The sequence below is a fragment of the Thermobia domestica genome, chromosome 13 (genome assembly GCF_964235325.1).
Source record: "Thermobia domestica chromosome 13, izTheDome1.hap1.1, whole genome shotgun sequence".
Taxonomy (NCBI): domain Eukaryota; kingdom Metazoa; phylum Arthropoda; class Insecta; order Zygentoma; family Lepismatidae; genus Thermobia; species Thermobia domestica.
In genome coordinates this window covers 218,854,455-218,876,724 of record NC_137466.1, presented here as the reverse complement: position 1 = coordinate 218,876,724, position 22,270 = coordinate 218,854,455, and the positions used below count along the sequence as shown (strand labels likewise).

The 22,270-nt window shown below is 34.9% G+C and overlaps 1 protein-coding gene across 1 annotated transcript in view; it reads right to left on the bottom strand.

The window, feature by feature from the left end:
* Nucleotides 1-22,270, bottom strand: part of LOC145667934 (corticotropin-releasing factor receptor 1-like) — a 618,250-nt gene that overhangs the window by 26,068 nt on the left and 569,912 nt on the right. The window contains exons 3-5 of the mRNA XM_081735358.1: nucleotides 8,469-8,572; nucleotides 4,685-4,782; nucleotides 347-476 (exon numbers count right to left, since the gene is read on the bottom strand). Of these exons, the coding sequence (XP_081591484.1) occupies nucleotides 347-476; nucleotides 4,685-4,782; nucleotides 8,469-8,572 (332 nt within the window). The remainder of the gene's footprint in view (nucleotides 1-346; nucleotides 477-4,684; nucleotides 4,783-8,468; nucleotides 8,573-22,270) is intronic.

Genomic DNA, 22,270 nt, shown 5'->3' with positions numbered 1-22,270 from the left:
TATACTATTTCATGTATAATACACTGAGTCCAATTTGTACAAACTTAGAAAACTATATTTAGGTAATAGTTTGTTATATTCTTCGACAATAAAGATTAGGACTATTATTATTATTACATTTAATACATTTCCGCGAAATTGTTGAGTGACAACATATTATAGGCATGCATATATACCGAAAATGTTCACATCTGCTACTTACACCTGTAGGAATTTAATCTGACGCTAATTATTAATATAAAGTCATACGTTTTAAGCAGATAAAACAGTGACCAACGGATAAAAGTCATACATATCATGTTAGAGAAAAGGAGAAGGTAATTGATTCTTATTAAAATATATTTACCACATCACGATAAGAAGGTCCATCTCGTCTTATTACAAACGGCTCTGCCCAAATGGCTAGAAGTAAACATCGTAGCAACAGCGCTACAACTAAATTCTTGTGAACAGACAACCGGCTGCATTGAAGAGATCTGAAATAAGAAAAATACTATGATAGTCTTGAACGTTGGTAGGAGCATGAACTTCCGAATCAAGCTACCTCTTAAGATTTAAAGGATTTTACTATTCATATCACAATCAGCGATTATACAGACAGTAAATTCTAACAAAAACTTCCGTACAGATTTAAAATATGAACACCATCTTTTTAAAAACATTACAGGTACATACAATCTGTTAATTTATAAAGGGAAATAATTTATGGTAGGTCAGGGGAGCTATCACAACACTTTTCCGTGGTAAATGACAACATTATTACTCTTTCAAATTTAAAACATCTCTGCAAAACTTGTGTCGCTAAAAATATGCTAACGTATTTTGTTCCCGTAATCAGGGTCGAATTACCAATATCTGGCTATGGATCTGATCTAAACGATCATTAGTTGTTTGAGGTAACAAGCAGTGAAAAGAAAAAATGAAATATCTAATTTAATAATAATAAAAATTAGAATTGTGTAAATATATAGTTCTATATAATAATAATAATAATAATAATAATAATAATAATAATAATAATAATAATAATAATAATAATAATAATAATAATAATAATAATAATAATAATAATAATAATAATACATAAAGTTTCGTTTTGTATTTAAGTGATCGTATGTCCATTATTGATGACCTTTTCTCTGCACTTCTAAAGACAGGCAGTGAGCTTGTCTGGTGAAGTTTTGGTGGTGAGCTTACTTCCTGTGAGCTTTTTAGTGGTGAACTTCTATGCGGTAAGCTTTTCGCCGATGAGCTTACGTTCGAGCTAAACGTTTTCGATATAAATGATCATCTATAAGTTTAACTCAATACTTTATTATCTTTGTTTTTAAATTTTTAATCAAAAATCGCTAGGCCTGATAGCGAGCTGATATTCTCCCTCCTTTCCTTGTGACGTCAAGAGACGGCAACGACAACGCCACTCTTTCTCGACATTTCCGAACTCTGATTGGTTGTTGCTTGGGAAGCCATAGAATATGATTCTCAGTAGGAGAGCATTGAAATCTAAACGCATTACAACACTTTGGATTCTACTTTTAACTGTAGGTCTACGTAACATACGACCTCGTTACTGAAAAAAAAAACTATAATCTCAAACAAACAAATAAACAAACAACAATGAATGTCAAAGGATATACATGTAGGAAGAAATACACACGGTCACAGAAAAGAGGTTTCTATTTAGAATTAGTCTGTAGATTCCTTGTGTATGATTCATGTTATTCACTATGTTTGATAAATTTATTGGCTTGACAAAATCGCTTAACAGAATTTGTTTCTAAACGAAATATAACCACGAAATACAATGGAAAATTGTAAATTTATAATAATTTATGTTTACTGTTGACACTAGCGATATAACGCCATCTAGCTGGTTTCCTTGAGCTAGAAAAATCTTAATTTATCTCAAGAATTTGGGCCCATTCATATTGCTATATCGCGATTTGAATACGGAATATAAAGTGAAATTTTATTGCAGTTTGATATAATAAGTCTTTAGCTGTCAAAAATGTAAAGATATCTTTCAGTTTAACGTCCCACGATTACGCCCTTCAGGCTAAGGGAGACGGATGATAATTAAGCCAAATGAATCATAATGGAAGAATTGGTGGTATGAGAATATGCATCGAAACGGAAAAACCTCGAGAAAACCCACGAACACGATGTTGTCCGCCACAAACTTACTTGTGCGGGAATCGAACCAGGGATCTTACGCACCAGAGGTAAGCATTGTACCACTGAGCCACCGTGCACCCCTACTCTTTAGCTGTCGATTAGAATAACATAAATCATTTTCGTTTGGAGTTTAACGTCCCGTTCAGCAGCGAGGCTATATAAGACGTAGAAATATAGCTTAACGTGGGATCCGAACCACATGAGCTTCCTCCGGGAATAGAACATAGGTCTCCCAAAAGCGTGTTCGCTATACGCATTGCCACGAGAGAGCTCATTTTCTTTGATACGGCCTGGTAACGTAAAAGGTAAAAATATAATTTTAAAAAATGGAGTCTATGAAAATTTATTTATTTATTTATTTATTTATTTATTTATTTATTTATTGTCCTTCAACGGAGAATAGAATCTCCAATTACAGAAGGTACATAATATAGATAGTTCATATAATATAATATTATACATAAAGTAAATATAATGATACTGACAAAATTCCTGTAGATATCTGACAAAGACAATAATAACTATCGTAAGAGTATAAACCGCTAAACGTGAAGAGTATTACAAGTAAAGAAACCATTAAAAGTCAAATAATTGCTTTACACATGTATATGCAAATACATGTATTCACATTCTAATACAATATATTTTTCAACTTCTTTGTATACAGAGACAGAGGTAATGCTGAATCTAGATCTTTGTTTAATACTGATATGCTATTAAACCTACTGCACATTCTATATTATGGTCAGCGTTTATACATTTCAGTTCTTGGAACATCTATTGTCAACAGATGTCGCTTACGTAGATAGCCTGGTCTAGCATTGAGTCCAATTTTTTGTAAGAAATTACTATTGCCAACATAAGAATTCATAATTTTATAGAGAAATAATTGTTGAAAAAACTCACGTCTGTTACTCAAAATAACCGTATTACCATAAGATCACGTTAAATTATTGCATTCATAGTGAAACTTCAGTAATGAATGGATCATCGGTCACCAGATCCCTTGGGTCATGACATTTGGACGGGTCATTCGAGTATGGGTCTCGCTTCTCAGACCCGATTTGACGCAGAGATTCCGCAGATCGGAGACCCAGACAGGCCCAGAGACCTTGAAGCAGGGGAAATGTCACCTCTGCATCATTACTACAGCATTTTATACTTAATTAATGATGTTTACTGCTTGAGCTCTAATATTAATTTGTTTGATTCTCAGTGTGACTTTTCTTAATGAAATATTGAATATTTTAAGTATAATTTCATGTTTATTCGTCTTCCTATACGTGGTTTCTCAACATAACCTATAGGAAAAGAATTAACAAAATATTATTTGGACTCGGAGTTATCTTTTATATTCTAGACGACGTGTTTTACAAGTCAATTAAATCTTGACGATCCCTCATGAGAGAAACATAGCTTTTCTGACACGTTTGTACTCTGATAAACCTTGTAGTTATCTTTCAGTGCAAGCTTGATACAGACAGATTCAAACCCATATGTGCAGCATGTGTAATATAAATCTGAAGCAACGACTTAAATAAAAAAAAATGACAGACACACTACATGTCTATCATGAAGATCGCAATGTCTTGAGCCAACATATATGGCGGAAACGAGAGTAGCCAATCGGATGTGCCAATGCTAGGTTGCTTTTTGGCTTCACTCAGTTAATAGGATGAAGATACATATGGGCAGATCTTCTATTTTATAACATCCTTGGATATTGCTGGGTACATCGTTTAAGAGAACAAGTGCAATACTGCACTCACAATTTCGCTAGTTGGTATACTGTCTCAAGATGGGCAAACGTCCCTCCACATGACGTCACGGACAGGGAGCCAATCAGAACGTCAAACGCGAACTGGGGTACCTGTTATTTTATATACACCTTGAGTCTACAGATGTGCTGCTCTGATTTATTTAAAACTGCCTTGTTCAGCTTTAAGTAAAAAGATTTTCAAATACAGCTGTAGCTCTAATTTGTGTAACGATTTTCCCAGCAATTGTCATTTATATTCCTTCTATAATAATAATAATAATAATAATAATAATAATAATAATAATAATAATAATAATAATAATAATAATAATAATAATAATAATCTTTCAACTTTCATCATAAGAATAAAATAAAACAAAAAGCTGTGGATGCTTTCCCATTGTCTTCTAATTTAATAACAGATAAGCCATTTTAAAATTGTGAAGTATTTTATTCAAAAAAGTGGACTACAAGTCATTACTTTTTGTAGAGCGTACAAGCCTATTGTAAGGCTCTGTCGTAAGTTAGGTGATTATTATGAGAAACAAAACAATTAAGGTCGGAATTTAATTAGCCTACTTTCCAGATGAGAAACGAATAACATCGACAGTTCAGAAATAGAACTTCAACTTCTAGCATTTATCATAAGGAATAGGTTTGTATTAATTAATTTTAGACTCTGAGCCATCTCCCTATATCAGTGAGGATAATAGTCTGACTGAGTGCAGAAGGAAGATAAGAGGGACTCACCTGAAGTAGCAGAAGATGAACATGGTAGCTGACAGCATTGCGAGAGAAAGGAGAGATCCTATGAACGTTATGTATCGAACAGCGTTGCGGACAGAATGCTGAAAAACATTGCTATTATTAGACACTTTCAAAAATATCTCATTTCTTAATGCTAACACTAAATTGAAATAAACTCCAGATCGTATATTTGATTAACATTTCTTGCTTATACATAAAATTGTGAGTTACTTAGCGGCAGGGGTAAAAATGGATCTGAAAAGGTAGGGAAACGCATGATGTCACGCTGTTCCCCGTACCTATCGTATTTTTTCAGAAGGTGGGGGGACGCCACAGATATTTTCTGAAAGTGGGGTGACGGCATCCCCCCACGCTCCCCCTCCTTTTATCCCTGGTTAGGAGAATATTTTGTATCTAGGGACGACCTTATCAATGAATAGTAGTGATTTTTGCTTGCAATTGCAAATAAACAGTATTCAGTTGATTGTTTATTGTTAACTAGTCAAAAAGTTAATGATATAGTGGCTGGAAAACTAAACAAAAGGTTTGGAAATTTTTACTTTTTTAAAAAATTTTAAACCCACATCCTCCGAGGAACGTCTTTTAAGCTTGTTTCCATATATACGTTTAATTTAATAGTCCTCCACATGTCTTAAAGTATTTACGGTACCTACTAAGATACATATCAGATTTTAATCGCATCTCGAATATAAATCGCAGGAAGCTTTTTGTTCGAAAACTGATTGTGTGGTAGTGATCTATCTATGGTGGTGATAGGGGTGTACCTAGGAACATGTCATGAGATTGTTTTCACCTAGTCCTCAGTAAAAAAGTCAGTTCATCTAGTAAAAAAGTAATAAGAGAGTATTTTCCATCTCTTGATATGAAGAAATATTTATCTGATTCTTTGTCCAACGTAGTAAATTAAATTTGAACTCTTTTACTTCAGTTTTCTGGATAATGGATGAATGAGTTTTATATATAGAGAGGAATGACATTTTCTATGGCTAAAAGGAAAAGATGCGTTTCCAACACATTCTACAAGAAGTTTCTAAGTTCATGAAAAAACAAGTAGAAAAGACCTGATCTTTTCAAATCTGATTTTGAATTTAGCGTCTCTTTAAGCAGCAAGCCTATATGACATGTGGACCTATAGCTTAACGTGGGATCCAAACAACTGTATATAACATCCGCCAGGAATCGAACCTGGGTCTCCCACGCCCCACAAATCCAGGGGAAACCAGGCGGTCAGTTGTAGCGAGAGTGAACTCCTAGACCTTTCGCCTCGCGCGCCGCCACGAAGAGGCTCCGGAAGAAGAAAAGAGAAGAATCGGTTGTCAATCTGTTGCTTCACTTCTATGAAAGGAAGTTTCTGAAAATTTTGACCGATTAGTCTTCCGACAACGAGAAGAGAATGGACTGTCTATAAAATATACAGGGTGTTTCAAGACAACACCCGCAACGTTTGGGTGGTGATTCCTGACACCAAGATAAGACAAAAAGTATAGGCCAACCTGGGTGCACAAATGCTTCCTGTCGCAGTTATAAGCTGCCGAAAACATGAAAAAATTAAATTTAAAGGTCCATAGCTCCAAAATTATGGGACCTACTGCAGTCGGGTCAACACTTCACTTAGGAACTAGTATGTGCTCTTTTCAAATATCCAAGTTTCAGAATTTTGCGGTACTTCCGCAACTATTTTTATAGGGGTAGTTAGTGAGTACTTCAAATTATATGCCCGTTGACAAACTCCCTTATAAAAAATGTTGCGTGAGTATTGCAGCATTGTGAAACATGGATATTTGGATAGAGCACGCGCTAGTTCCTAAGTGAAGTCTTCAGCCGATTACGGTAGGTCTCATGGTTTTGGAGCTATGAACCTGTAAAGTTCATTTTTTCCAATTTTCGGCAGCCTATACTTCCGAATGGGTGGTGATAACCATTCAAAAATAGATTGGCGACAGTAGTCAGTATTGGCAACTCATTTGCATAAACGGAGAAGACCCCATTCACCAAAGTGTTTGGCTAAGCGCTTCACAAAGCCTACATCACACAGGCTATCAATTGAAGGTGACCGTTCTACATTTTATATGATATAGCCTTTTAAAAAAGTTATAGAAATCTGTAAAAAAAAAAAAGTTTTAACACAACTCGAAATTGTATTCTGTACTGCAACCTAAGTTAAATATGTATATAATATTCGGTTTTTACGTAGCATTCACATGGATTTAAACATTAGTACCTGTCGGTAGATACTACACTCGAGAGGTACTTTGAATGTTTCATATCCTTGGTACAGATGTATCTAGCAAAAATCAATTCTCTCAATGTAATCAAGCTGTTGCAACGAGCATGAGTGTAAATGTATCTCAGACGGCGTTGCCAGCAGTATGCACTGAGAAAAAATTCGTATGTGGCGTACGTCAAAACGTAGGTTACATGTGAAAATCCTGTAGTTTTAGGACTTAACGTACAGTAAACGTATAATTAAAAATATATATTTTATACGTACTTTCCGTGTAAGTGTTCCGAATAAACCTCCTTTCCGTACAGACAAAAGAATTGTATGTAGGCGGGCAGGATCTCACATACAGATGGACGTATGTAACATATAGCTGACGTACGTAACATATGTATATGTATGTAATATACGGAAGACTGTTAGATGTCAGACATCCTCCAACGGCGTAATGTAATATGTAAGCGGGAAAAAGGACAGTACATATGTAGGACACGGGTAACGTATGTTCTGTACATTATTTCTGTAGTAAACAAAAGAATAGCGTATATTTGTACAATATAGCGCTGTCCAGATAACGGATTTTTGTCAGTGTGGACAGCTATAGTGGACTGGAAACTTACTACATTGTAGAAAAATTACTTATGTATATTGATGTCCATTTTACCATATAAATGAACAGAGCGTTGGTAGGGCAGAACCTGGAAACGGATGATTGAAAATCATTCTTGAGTCAACATTAAGAAAAAAGACCTAAAGATTTCATTATAATTTTGATTAGCCTATAGTACATAATTATCGTGGGAGACCAGGGTTCGATTCCGTAGTTCGGATTCCACGTTCATCAGTAGGTCCCGTCTCATATAGCCTTGCTGCTGAAAGGAACGTTAAACTCAAAATCAACTCAACCCTACAGAACATATGACAATAACGCAAAGCTGAGTGAAGTGGTCTAAGTCATTAAGCTATACGAAAAGACCTGTGTGCCCCAGGTTCTAATCTGCTCAGTGTATAATTTTTACACACTCATACATTACCATGATTAACTGTTGATTTCTCTTTTAGCTTAAGGGCAGAATCGTAGCATATAAATCTCAAAATAAGTAACAATGACGTAGTATTAAATATTTTTCCTAATTTCACTTTCACTCAGCAACTAGCTTTCCTTCTGGTGTTTTAAGATCAAGAATTTTATTTATTTATTATTATTATTTTTGGAACATTCGTTGAATTATTTTAGATATGAGTCAAGGAAGACTTACACTACAAACTAAAACTGTTTAAAACAAATTCCATCGACAATTAACTGAGAATTGAGAAAAGTACAAGTAAATATTAGGAAATCGTTAGTGCAAAGAGTTATAAGTGAAAACATGTTTATCGTGAATAAATTACATCGGATGACTGCTTTGTCTCAGTATCCTAAAAGATTAACAACATTACAAAGAAGAAATATATCTACGTTTGATGTCTTCAGTTGTGGCTGAAATTATGCGAATCGCCTTTATTTATTTATTTATTTATTTTTGACAAAATTGTCGATCTTACCTCCACGTTAATTTTGTCCAATAACAGAAGGCATTCTGTGTAATTGGTCCAATCGCCCCACAACCACGTTCCATCAGCATCGCACACACGGAAAGCTCGGGCTGCTACAAAAGAAGAAACTATACTAATATGTTTGGAATTGCAACCTCACGTATATAATTACATATTTTCTCTATCAACCATTGAAAGAAATCAGTAAAATTAAACAATATTAGATAATAATATAATAATAGTAACTTTTCATTCATAGTGAACGATAGACTATCAAGCTATGTACATTTAATACAAAAACTGGAAATACTAAATCTATAATTTCCTGTTAGAAAGTGAAATGGAATCGTTGAGTTTTACGTCCCACTTTTGTGCCGGATAGGCTAAAGAACACAGTGATGATGAGAATTGAATGAAATGGTGGAATGAAGAAAGTGGCACGAAACAGGAGAAAACTCACGCACACGGTGTTTATCCACCACAAAACTCACTTAGCGCGAGCTGAGATCGAACCAAGAACCCCATGCACAAGAGGTGAACGCTTTACCACTGAGCCACTGCAGCCTCAATTTCCGAGTAGAATAGACGCTCAGGAATGAAATATGTTTTTCGGACTCTGAACTCAAATCAAAAAACGATTTTTCCCTGTCTCTTATATACGTATATTATTACATGTAATTTATTGAAACCGGAAATGGTACTAAAGCCTGTGACAAACATGTTGGAATTTTAGCTGAACGAATAAAACGCAAGCTCTGGCGCGACGTTGCCAAGTGGTAAAGGGGTGTGGCTATGGCTAAGGAGACAAACTACAGCGCGACCAGGTGACAGGGGATAGACGTGGATGTGTACAAAGTAAACATGGCAATACCGCTGGACTCTCATTTGCTAGCAGCATTTAAAGAGAACTTGGAGCGCCGCCTTCAAATGCCAGGATGTTTGTCGGACCGTTTTAGTTTTTCGTAATTCTGGTTTCAGTAGAAGAACAAGAATTAAGATGAAATTTGTCTTTGGAATCTGGAATCCAAATAAAAAAAAATAAACATCGTTTTTCACCTTTTATTACAGTTTTCGCTCTATGGGGATCAACATCAGTATTTATCAAGTTACCATTTATAGGGATTAAACTTCATAGACTCTTATGTAAATCCAGAATAGAACTAACTGATTCATACTAGCTTTGCTATATTCAATAACTTACACTAAATTACAAACTGCTGAGCAAACCAACGTTTATTATTTAAAAAAATAATAAATGTGTGACAGTTTCGCCAACTAACTGAACATATTGGCTTCATTAGACAGTTACTTTGCTCAACAGTTTGTGATTTAGTGTAAGCCAGAATAGAAGTTTTACTGAAGACTATACCTCAAACTGTTTCAAAATTTAACTAAACTCTCGGAATGTGAGGGATGAAATAAAAGAGGGATATAAAACGGAAATCAAAGTAGCGTTGAATGAGTACTGAGCATAAAGTAACTTCATAATCTTAAAGTAAGAATGGACAAAAAAGCTATTTAATATTAAAAGAAAGAAAGAAAAATTTCCCTTTAGAAATTCCACGTAACAGATCGTTTCTTCTATATGTTTCCGACATTTAGGAAGAAAACTCAATAGTTGACAGCCCTGACTTCGTATTGGAAAACATTTCATTGCTATCACACAATCACTCAATAACAGTTATCTTTATTAAATACACATTTTTCTTGATTATTTATTGTAATTTTCTGTTTATCATTAACCAGCTAGAAGAGAAATTTAAATTCAAAGATTTGCAGAAATATCATTGTAACCTAGCAACCTTGAAGGCGGACGTATCTTTAAATACTTTATTGCTGATATGCTGATATGTTTGGTTGCTATTGGTACATTCTAACAGCTCAACTTATGAATGCTTATATCGTATTTAATTAAAAAATTGAACATCTTTCGATAAATTATTTTCTCGTTATTAGACTTCCAGTGCATATGTTCTGGTAGGGACGTGCTGAAAGGGACAGCCCAAAATTTGTGACTTTGGAACAAAGTTTAATATTTTTTCTTTCTCTTCCTCCCATATATATGTAGACACAGGGTGTATCGAAAGTGTGGAATCATAGACCAATTCCATATTGAGTAAAGATACAAAAGAAATGGAAAAAGAGGAAAGTTATTATTGGAAAGAAGTGGTTACTCCAAAATAGTGAAATATTTCTAATTGCACTACGCTTTGGGCTCCACGCTGGTAATGTGCTCTATGTTAAATAAAAAGTAATGTTTCCAGTTCAGCACGCTGTTCGAATGAAACGTCAGGACATGCAAAAATATCAGGTGAAAAGATTACATTTTGTTTCGGCAGTGGCGTATTTAGAGGGGGGACTTCCGGGCTTAAGCCCCCCGAAATCTTACTTACTATAGTAAAGTATATGAAATATCTTGCAGAATTTTCACATTTTCAGGCAAAGCCCCCCTTCCCCGAAACAAAATCGTAAATACGCCACTGTGCGTGGGGAAACCTAGAACAATTCGAATCAGTGCTGAGTTGTTGACATAGTGAAAGCTCAAAGGAACAGCCAGCCTGCTGAACTTACAACATTGCTTTTTCATTTAACATAGAGTGTCTTATCAGTGTCGAGTCCAAACAGATGGTACGATTAGAGAAATTCCACTATTTTGGATTGAAATCTCCTATATCCAACAACTTTCCTCTTTTTCATTTTTTTATAGCTTTCTAATAGAGAAGTTGCCTATGGCGTCGAACTTTTGATACACCCTGTATACTTCAACTTAGAAAGTAACAAGTAATTCATGTCTTATGGGAACCTCTACGCCGATGCCAATTACAACGATCAATTTGTGAAGCAAAACATTGTTTAAATAGTTTGATATCACATTTTTACTTGCAGTTATACAATCTAAATAAGAAATGAGAATGGTATACTTTCGATTGCATACTAAACTATACTAGGGAGAATTAGTTTTATAACTATATATTCTTATCTAAATTTGTTATGTTATTGATTATTTTATGAATTTTAATTAAATTATTCACTTTTAATTTTTTACTGATAGAAGGATGGCTTAGTGGTAGAGCCCTTACCTCTGCTGTGTGGGATACCTGGTTGGATTCCCGGCGAAGTAAATTTGTGGTGGACAACATTGTGTCTGTGGGTTTTCTCGGGGTACTCCTGTTCCTTCCACATTCTCATTCCACCAATTCTTCCATCATCACACAGTTGCTTTAATCATCGTATCCTTTAGTCTAAAGGGCATACTTGTGGGACGTTACACTAAAAAAAAACTTCTAAAAGGTTCTGGTACTCTAAGTAAATTTTTATTTTTATATTTTTCTCTTTTATATTTTGTATACAATGACAACTTTTCAAATATTAAAAGGAATGAAAGAAGTGTCCGAAATACAAAGTACATGAATTCGGAATTTGGTTATTGCGGACGCAGCGAATAGAGCAAACATATGAGATACATGTTTTCAGGTGGTTTCAATACATTCTTACTGATGTGCTAATAATAATAATAATAATAATAATAATAATAATAATAATAATAATAATAATAATAATAATAATAATAATAATAATAATAATAATTTTATGTGCTGAGAACAGATAAAATGCAGCACTTTGTCTTATTCTACATTATTTTAGTACTACAATATAGTATATACAAGTGATAAAATTATGATTACATCTTATTACATCTTATTAACATAAATTATTAATAATAAAAACACTGAGTGTTGTGTACGTCAATTATTAAAACAAAGAAGTGTCAAAAATTAAAAAATAAAAACTACTAAGTTATATTATTAGTTTTAATAATAATAATAATAATAATAATAATAATAATAATAATAATAATAATAATAATAATAAACAGTAGAAGTAGTATAATAAGGTACTTGTTCACCAATGTAACGGGGTAGAAATACAGGGTTGGGCGCCTGAAATAGCTTAAACGGTATATGAATAGTGGCGAATGAAGTACGGAAAAAATGTCGTATTTGTACCTTAAATGTCCCTCACGACGAGCATCTCACACATCAATGTGTTCTCAAGTATTAAGGTTTTCTGACATAAAAAAAATCAAATTTAAGAGAGAAGAGCGACTAGTAGGACATGGGGATGAAAGAAGTCTTAAGACAGACAAGTTATTGAACGTTAAGTTGTCCTGTATGTGAGATATAAGTCGGAGCTTATCCTTACGACAGAATGAGGTTCGACGTGCGCTGCGACGCTGTCTTCCCCTCTACCTGATTAAATCTGACCAAGATTAAGAAAATGACAAGATTTTATTACACTCAATTACTTCCGAGTGCAACTGGTTGTTGCCCTCTCCTCGTGGTGTCTATTTTTTTTTATTTCTGATGAAAATCCAAATTCAGCTCGATAACGGCACAATGTAGGGCTTAGTGCAAGTGCACTAACGATGGCTGCTTCCGTGTTGGTCATCGACTGGCAGGACGATGTCGCAGAAAACCAAAAGTATTGAACCTGATGACATATATGAAACACAAGATCACTTAACTTAGCGGAAATAAATAGAAAGAAATTATGAGGGAAGTGCAAGAAACTCTAGGAGGAAGAGGAAGTCGCACAAACTCTTCGTTTATTGATTTTTAAGGAATTTTACATTCATGCATCGATTGATGCTTGAGACTACAATTTATGAAAAATATTGTCTTCCTGATTGCGACGAAACTCGGCATAATGTACTATGGGCAGGCGATGTGCTCGGGAAGGATAATAATCACAAGTGTCTCAGGCAGCTGGTCTTGAGATCGATCCTCTCTCTCTGGGCACAAAGGTTTCCAAATAATAAAGATTACTTGGGTATGCAACACAAAGTTTATGTATCACATTGTACATGTTGGAACCCCCCGAGAACGAGTCCTCGGTACATCCCTGACTACTAGAAATCTTATAGAACGACTAGACTATATCCCTTTATTTGTCTGTCTGTCGAAAGTCTTTTCCTTCCAAGAAAGCATTGTCGAATGAAAAGTGGAAAATTTTCATTCACACTGTGAGATTTTCGTAAACTCAACAAAAAAGTAATATCTCTAAATATGGATGAATGTCTTTAAGGGCTTTGACCTTTTAATTTATACATAGTAACTGTCAGAATCTTGGCAAAATGATATGGAAAAGGCTTCAGCAGAACAGAGAAACTGAAAAGAACTGAATGAAAAGCAAGCACATCATATTTGATCATAATTTACTGCTGTCTCCTGACGACAACTCCAATGAATAATAAAATCTACGTTATTATCATAATACGTAACACTCGGAAGTCTAACGGAATACTTACTGGAACCTTCTTTCCTATACTCAATTCACTGAGGTAAAGATGTTTGGAAGAAACATCAATCACGAAAAATGATATACAAGAAACAGTTAGCACAAAATAGTTTTCATAGAATGCAATTTCACAATAATTTGATATTTTATGAGCAAAAATAATAATGCAGTCCAACAAACTTAAAATTATTGGTAATGCAAGGTGCACCCATAAAGCAAACGAACTTTTACAGAAAGTCAACTGCCTTAACAATGTTACAGTTGTATGATAACACAGGAAAGACCTTTGTCTGAGCATCCTATTAGTGATTGTTTAATGCAGTTTATATCTGCGTAAACGTGCGACAATTGCATGTAGTGTGATCGTCGAATGAAACTGTTAACGCTAAGTTTCATCCCCAACAAGGGTTGAACAGATAAATGAATTAAATTGTACATAGTAATGAGAATTTCGAAATACTTTTAATCTAAAAGGCACTGTATTTTTTGAAGTGATTCAATAAAGTATGTGAAAATTGATTTACGATCGGGTTTTATATTTTGTCAACGTTACTAAAACAGTTACCAGATTTAATAGTACTAGCATAGCTGTCTTGGCTGAGATTTTTTACATTCGTTTATTTGGGTTGTTGGGAAAGTTTTACTTTTGACTTTATTTACATCAGATATAGTATAATAAGAGCGAATCATCCACACACAACAAATCCATCGTAAAGGCATGAAAGAGACTCCATGGAGATGAGGACATACTTTGAGTTGATTTATTACTAGAGACGTATAAAGGTGTGCTCGGAGGGCTTTTGAATATGGATAGATTTTATAACGAAATTATACGCTAACAGCATATAAAAGTCTGAAAGAAGATTTATTTCTAGCATTTTTTTTTGTCACGAAAAGAATATTTGAAAAAAAAATCTTTTATGAACTCGTAAGACCGTTCGTGTCTTTACAGAAACTTTACGGAAAGGCATTTTAGCGTTGTTAATATAGAGTTCGTTCAAAAGTTAAAATTTCTATCAAATTCACGTTTATTTTAGCCTATACTATGCTCTCTGACATCACTGGCTGCTAATACGATTCTAGGTAAAGTACACTGACACGTATGAGGGGGAAAGAAGGAAACAGAGAACCTAACGTTGATAAATAACCAGCGGTGATTGGCAGTGACGTAATGCCAGGGTTTTTGTTAGACACACACGTTCGACCGTTTTCAAAAGTATAGTGTGTACTCGCCCCTTTGTACGATCATTCCTTCGTAATGCGAATATACACTCATGTCCAAAATAATTGTCGCATATCTATAATTGTCTTCTTGTAGGAATATAATTTGATAATGATTTTGCAGGGTACTTTTAATACTGATCGGGAAATGTATATTTGTGGTAAACTTCATAGGAAAATAATTATAAATACGAAACTTAGAATGAGTAAAACAAAATGTTGCTAAACGGACAAGAAAGTTTTATTTTTCGTTTTATTGTTCTTATTTACTGCTCTTTTGACATGAAATTTGCCACATACATGTCTTTGGCGATTATACAGATACTAACATTACAAGAAATACCGGGCGAATTCGTGATCAAGTTATATTCCTACAACAACATATTTATAGACATGCGACAATAATTTTGGACATGAGTGTACCCTGGACTATAAGAATTATGTGGGTGCACGCAGCCTCAGATGTTATTGTGGGTACTTCGAAACTGCTGTGTGTTTATTTGCAGAGAGGACAATTGTTGAGTATCTGACTGATAATATGGCTTCGAAAAATACGGCCTCTTGAGATGGCTACATTCATGCAGTTCCAGGCATTCGTTAAAGTTATAGTGAAATAAGTAATCAGTGTATGACAAACGGTTTCTGTGTGTCAAAGAGAGATCAACACTATATTGAATTGCTAAACAATAGGACAGTTCTGCTGTTGCTGGGCCCTTCAATATTGGACATCGTAGTAATCAGAGTCCCCGACATTCCCCGGATGTGGTGCAAAAGTGGGTTTGTTGGTGTGATGTGAGAACCCACCGTCTCAAAGGGGAATAGAAAGAGCACTATTACCTTTCATCGTGACCGTAAATCGCATAATTGCGCAAAATTTAACCTGATAAAGGAGCATAAGCTCATCTTCAAATGCTCCGTATGTCAGGAAAGGAAGACGAATAGTAGAAACTATACAAAAACTATCTTTTCAGGGGACAGGGGGAAGGTTGTAGTGCCTCTGGACGATGTATTTATTTATCTATGATACAAAGAGGGACGTGTTTTATTATCTCAATAATTCCAAAATAAGATCTGATTGTGTGCGTAACTGTGCATAAAGTGTGCATCATCAGAAACTTATAACGCAAAGTGGACAAAAAGGATAACATGTTGGTGGCTCTATACCGCCATGACAGCAGCTACACATTTCGCCTTATAATTTATTAGGACAAGGCATTCAGTTATATGGTGTAGTCAAAGGTGATATACATGAAGCACATGAAAATAGGAATTCATGCGATTGTTCCTACAAACATTCCTGTGAAATATCTTGACGCATCCCCCCAAGAACTTTTGTGGATTCCGTTGTTGAAAAAAAGCTTTGAGTCATCGACAACCAAGCACAGTCTACAGGTTTTCAAAAGTTTGTCAAGAGAAATGGAACAGACTTCACTTAACTGCGCTCTAACACAGTCTCTTGCAGTGGAAATTGAGATACAGAGCAATAGCTAACCTACAGGGCTACCATATCAACCACAACCGCTGGTGGCGTCGTGGTATTTCTTAAGGTCCAAATTCTATATCACAAACCTGAAACGACCCTCTGTAGGAGCTCTAGTAGAAAATGAAAAGAGAGATGAGAAGACAATTGCGATTGTTGAATGGAATTTAAGAGGATAATTCTTCCGTCAAGACGAAGTTTAACGAATCTTCAAAATTTGCGGTTTGAACTATTCTTAATGTATATGATTTGATCCACATGGAAAGAATAGGAGAAGACAGTGCATTCTTTGTCTCAAAGAAGCAAACGAGAGTTGAAGATGGATTTTCTTCTATATAAAAGAAGTCTCTGAAATTTTGTAAGAAAGGCTAAGGTTCAAAGGAGATTTTTCAGCAGAGACGAATAGGAATACTGCAGAGTGCAAGATTCGGTTCTCTTTTGCATTTTCATTCTTTTCTTCTTATTTGCAGAACGACTGAGAGAAAAAAAAAAAAACAGGGTCAAATGGATTTTTCAGCTGACTACGAAGAGATTCTCGGTGCAGAGTCAAGCGGGTGGCGGGATTGATATCTGCCACCGTGAATTCATTCACGAACGAAGAATGGAAGAAGAGGAAAAAGAATCCGTTTCAATTGAGCGGTGAGTCAGTCAACAAACCTTTCAGATCGAGCATAACACTCTTCAGCTACCGTCAACATCAATCGAAAACTCCTATAACAGGATAACTTCTTGCAACTTTTATTCTTTTCTTTCTTTTTTTTCTTTTTTCTTTTGGTATTGCTCAAGATAAATTACTTTATTTTAATTTTTAAAAATTACTTTCGAGCGTCCATTTGAATGAGGAAACTGTAATTATGAAAGAAATATAATTCGAAATTTCAATTAATTGAACTTTTCGGGGTTCCATCATTTTTTTAAAAACTATTTTGGAATATCTTTCCTCTCTTCTTTAATACCTGTATGCCCTGCAAAAACCGTTCAAAATATCAAGATCAAAGGAGACAGTAATAATTAGAAATGAAAGAAATAGTGGAACGAAGTAAGTGGAGGAAACACGAGAACTCCGAGAAAACCTACGCACACGGTGTTTGTCCACCACAAAGCTCAGTTGGCACGAGCTGGGATTGAATCAAGGACCCCATGCACCAGAGGTAAATGCTCTTCCACTGCGGTCCCTACTGTCAAAATAATTTGAGATAACAGAGTATTAACTCACAGAAAGAAACTGTGCAGAAGGTGTTAGCACCATCTATTAATATCCAAACCAAATTACTTATCACTCCTCTCGTAAAATTAAAATTAACTACAAAATCAATTGGTTAAAATTAAAATTAAAAATTGCAATTTTGAATGTTATGATATAAGAATTGTCTTCAGTTGTGAAAGTTAGTGTAAAGTTTAATGCAGAAATTCATGCGCGAAGGAAAATTGCTGTATTATGAAAAATATTGTTTTCATACATAAAATAAATAAAAGTGTAATAGAATTGAGAAAAAAATGAATATAAATTATGAATTTTAAAACATATTTCTCATCTTTAATAATGATGATTTCATCGTTACAAAATCCATGACCTAAACCTCAAGGCGAGTTTGGCCAACTTTGGGAAAAGGAATCTGCATTAATCAAACTGTATGTTAGAACCGCCTGTGAACTTTTTGAAAAAAAGCCACAAAATAGTTCTGCAGAACATTCATTTTACATTTTTTTCGAGAAAAATTTACGATTATTTTTTTAGTACTTAAAACCTTTTAACCTGATTATCAATTAAAAAAATCATTCCTGCTAAATTTAATTGATTAAATTAAAACTCAACAAATTTTAAACTGGTTAATGCAATTCTTTTTTAACATATTATATACAAGCATAAATATATCTAAAACACATTACAACCAATTTTTAAAAAGTTTTCATAGCCTGTTCAATATCATAGACTGATACCCTCCAAACACACATACCCTGATTTAACGTATCATATAAACATTAAACTATATAACTTTCTTAAAAAATATTATTGATTCATTTTAAGTGTGTCATTCTATCTTTGAAGGATTTTCAAATGTATTTAGATATTTCATCGAGATATTATTTTTGCTGACTCTTATTAAAGCTACCAGAGTCCGTAATGCTCAACCAAATAATGAATTTATGGTAATCTGCTTTTTAAACTTATATGTGGATGCAGAACTTGACTCTTGGAAGATGTAACTCGGAATACTCTCTACAAAGAGTAAAAATCACCAGAAAAGTGAACCGATTTCTTTCCTTTTTTATTGTCGTTATACAACGCGTCTTTCATCTTCTGTAAGTGACTGTAAATGGTCTTCATGTGAACGACAATATATATCCGACGACACCGTGGAATGGCTTTTGGCAAAAGAATAAAAAGAGAATTGTTGGAGAAGGTTACGGTCCTGGCATCGATCCCTATGTTCCCTTTTACGTCACTTGATTTCCTTCAGACACATTACCATATTTCCAACAGCCATTTCATACACTTTTGTCAGTAGATTTGATTTTATCTTTGCTTTTCGACGGATGGAGATTCTACCATCTCTTCTACACTTTACCTTTATTCAATGTGTTTTAGATGAATTTGGATAGCCTCGCCTCAAGGGCTACTGGTCCCTCCCAAGTGCAGACATCTTAATTTAACGTTATATATAAGAGGATTCGATTGACTTATAGGTCCAGATTTAATAGAGGTCCATCTAAAATGTTCACGAGAAGACAAATATAGGACTCTGATATTTCGGATAACAAAAGGAAAAATGAATGACATTGAAGTTATTATTGTTTTTTTTTTTTCCCACAAATCAGGGTCACTAGAAAATATTTCACAACTCCTATTTTTTAATAGTGGAAAGTTAGAATTTCAGGCGCCAGAATTATCTTCAATTTCCGATAGGAAAAATTTTGTTTTTGTTTTTGGAGTTGTTAAATGTAAAACATATAGCAAATGACCTATACTTCCTATACCAAAATATTCAACTACTACAATCCGAAACTTAAAAACATATTATGGGCTTGGATGTTACCTATGTTTCTTGAGCGTTTTTTTCTCTTTAGACGTTTCATCATCTTTTCCATCACGAATAACAATATTAATAAACTAATACGACACAAACAAATTAAAATGACTGACAAATACAAAACTCAACAAACAAAAGGCTTCGATGATTTGCAGACCTCGGTATCAGGAATGAAAACATGAATGCGGTAAAGTGAAAACAGGGTCATAATCGAAGGCCTGATAAAGATAACGAATCATAATCGTTATCTAAGCCTGAATATTTAGGATATCCCAGAAGAATATGCTAAATACTCAGTGGTACGATACATTCTTTTCTATACTGACGGTCAATGTCATGTACTAATCGGTCAGGTGACACTTGATACTCGAGAGCGCCAGGGGGAACAGATCTTGTACAAAGTCTGCCAATTATCCAAAAGTGGTTTCACATGAAATTACTTGCTTTCTCCGCTTGCCACTAAGAGCGCATCCGTCGGTGGAAATAGTTACAGAGTTTAGAGTAAAGAAGTATCCAAAAACAATTTATGGCAACAGGACATGCTTAACGCCTGCATCAGCAGTTCCATTTCCTAAAAGCCCGAGCGGATATCAAGCACAGATATCCTGTTACCTTGGATGATCGCCAATAGCTCTTCACTGGTGTGTCTTGAACAAGAACATGATTTGAAGAAAATAGTTGCTTGATTGCAGTTAACGCCCCTTGTCAGCACCTATTGCTTAAAGTGGGACCTTTAACATCATTCAAGTTTGTACCTCCACTGGAAGTAAAAATTAGGATGGTCGTGATACACTCTACCAAAAAGGAGCACATTCTTAAGATTAGAAGAACGTTTGGAATATCGTTGAAGACTAAGACCTCCACATGATACAGCGGAATCAGAAACAAATAGTCAATGGTTGTTTGTCTAGCGATGAAAACTGAAATAAAGGAGATAGACTAAATTCTGGTTTATCTTCAATAATTCCCACGATGCAACCAACAGAATGTTCATATTTAGACCACAGTATAGAACGTACAAAAGTCGAGACACTAGTTCAGAAATTCCCGGAATCCTTGGGGTATTCTTGGCCAGTTTCATTCTGTATGGCCTGTAGACCTATTGCAAGATCGAATCTTGGCAGAAGCCTTAATAGATACTCCCCCTCCTTGGTAGAGTCAGGGAAGAAGAGTACATATTCATTAGCACACAAAGTTTGCAGCAATTAAACATGCCAGAACGAAGGGATGCTACGTACAGCGAGATAGATTATTATTTTTAATTAATACTCCTTCACTGATACCTGCCTTTCCGCCTTATTGGCATCGCTAGTGCTGTTAATTCTGTTTGTTTTTAGTTTCCCTCGTTAATTATTTCTCTTCTTTCTTTTCATTTTTCATTTCTTCGGCAGTTGAGGTGGTTATCGTATCTCCATATTTTGCATTTTCTCTTTTTTATTTATTGTTATAGAAACATACATCATTTACCATATACACAATATATTTTCATATACAGACATTGATGTGTATTTATAGGTGTTTTCTTTCAGTCTTTACTGCGTTTACTTATAATGTTATTTATTTATTTATATTATTTCATATATATACTACCACCACTACCATTTCTTTCCTCTTTCTATTTACATATAAAATACATTTACGTCCTCAAAGGAACTAGGTAGAGCTCAGAGGAAGGATGCTCTGCCATATAACACCCATGAGAAAGTAGTTCTGAAACTCTCTCTGTCGACAGCAGCCCATTCACTTTGACATTGAGACTAACAACCTTGATGCCCATATCAAGTCCTTCCAAAACTGACATGAAAGTGAATTAATAAACACACATTCATAGTAAAACTTTGATAAAATTAGGCTACGGTATAAAACTAATAAAACAATATTATCAACAAGCCAAAACTCGAAGATAAGGGGAATCCCTACGAACGTGCAATGTTTAAGATAAGACTCATAAACATAATGGAGGTCAGAATCAATTAGTCAAGTGCGGGTGGCAACAATAGAGGCCTGACTCATGAGACCAGTGTAAAGACGACAGACGACAGTGTAAAGCTTAATGATGCCGAGAATATAACGCAAGCGATACAAAAATAAAATCAACGTAGAGGAGACCACAGACCTGGAACAGCAATAGAGCAGTGTTGATATACACAGTAAAGAATGTGATACTAAACACAGGGCCGGCCCTAGGCAATTTGCCGCCCTCTACAATGGCATCATTTGCCGCCCCCCTTTTCTCTACAAAAAACAAGTCTCAAAAGCCACGATTATAAGAATTCTACCCCACAATGAACAACGAAGGGGAGAGAGAGCAATCGCCCTCAGAAAGGTCTAAATACTACAAATACAATCTCGTTGCGTCTGTTTATTCTTTAAATAATAATTTTATGTTAGTGATGAAAGATAAAACAAACGAACCTGCAGAGGAAAAATGGAAATCCTTTTTATAGAATTCAATATCCAGCTTCAAACTCAATATATCGGTTTGCAATTCCAATGCAACTTGCTCGTTTATCTTTATTTCTTGAATTTCCTTCTAACTAGCTCTATCGCCTATGGAACTCGAAGGTTCAATGCCGGGTTCGCTAAAGCTCTCCACTGACTTCTATCCTTAGCTAACTGCATCCAGTTTCTACTTTGTATTCCAATCTCTGGAAGATCCATCTTAATATTGTCCTCCCATCTGCGCCTAGGTTTTGCTAATGGTGATTTCCGATTGGTCTTTCAATTAAGACTTTGAAAGCGTTCCTACCTTCTTCCATTCTGGCTACATGACCTGCCCA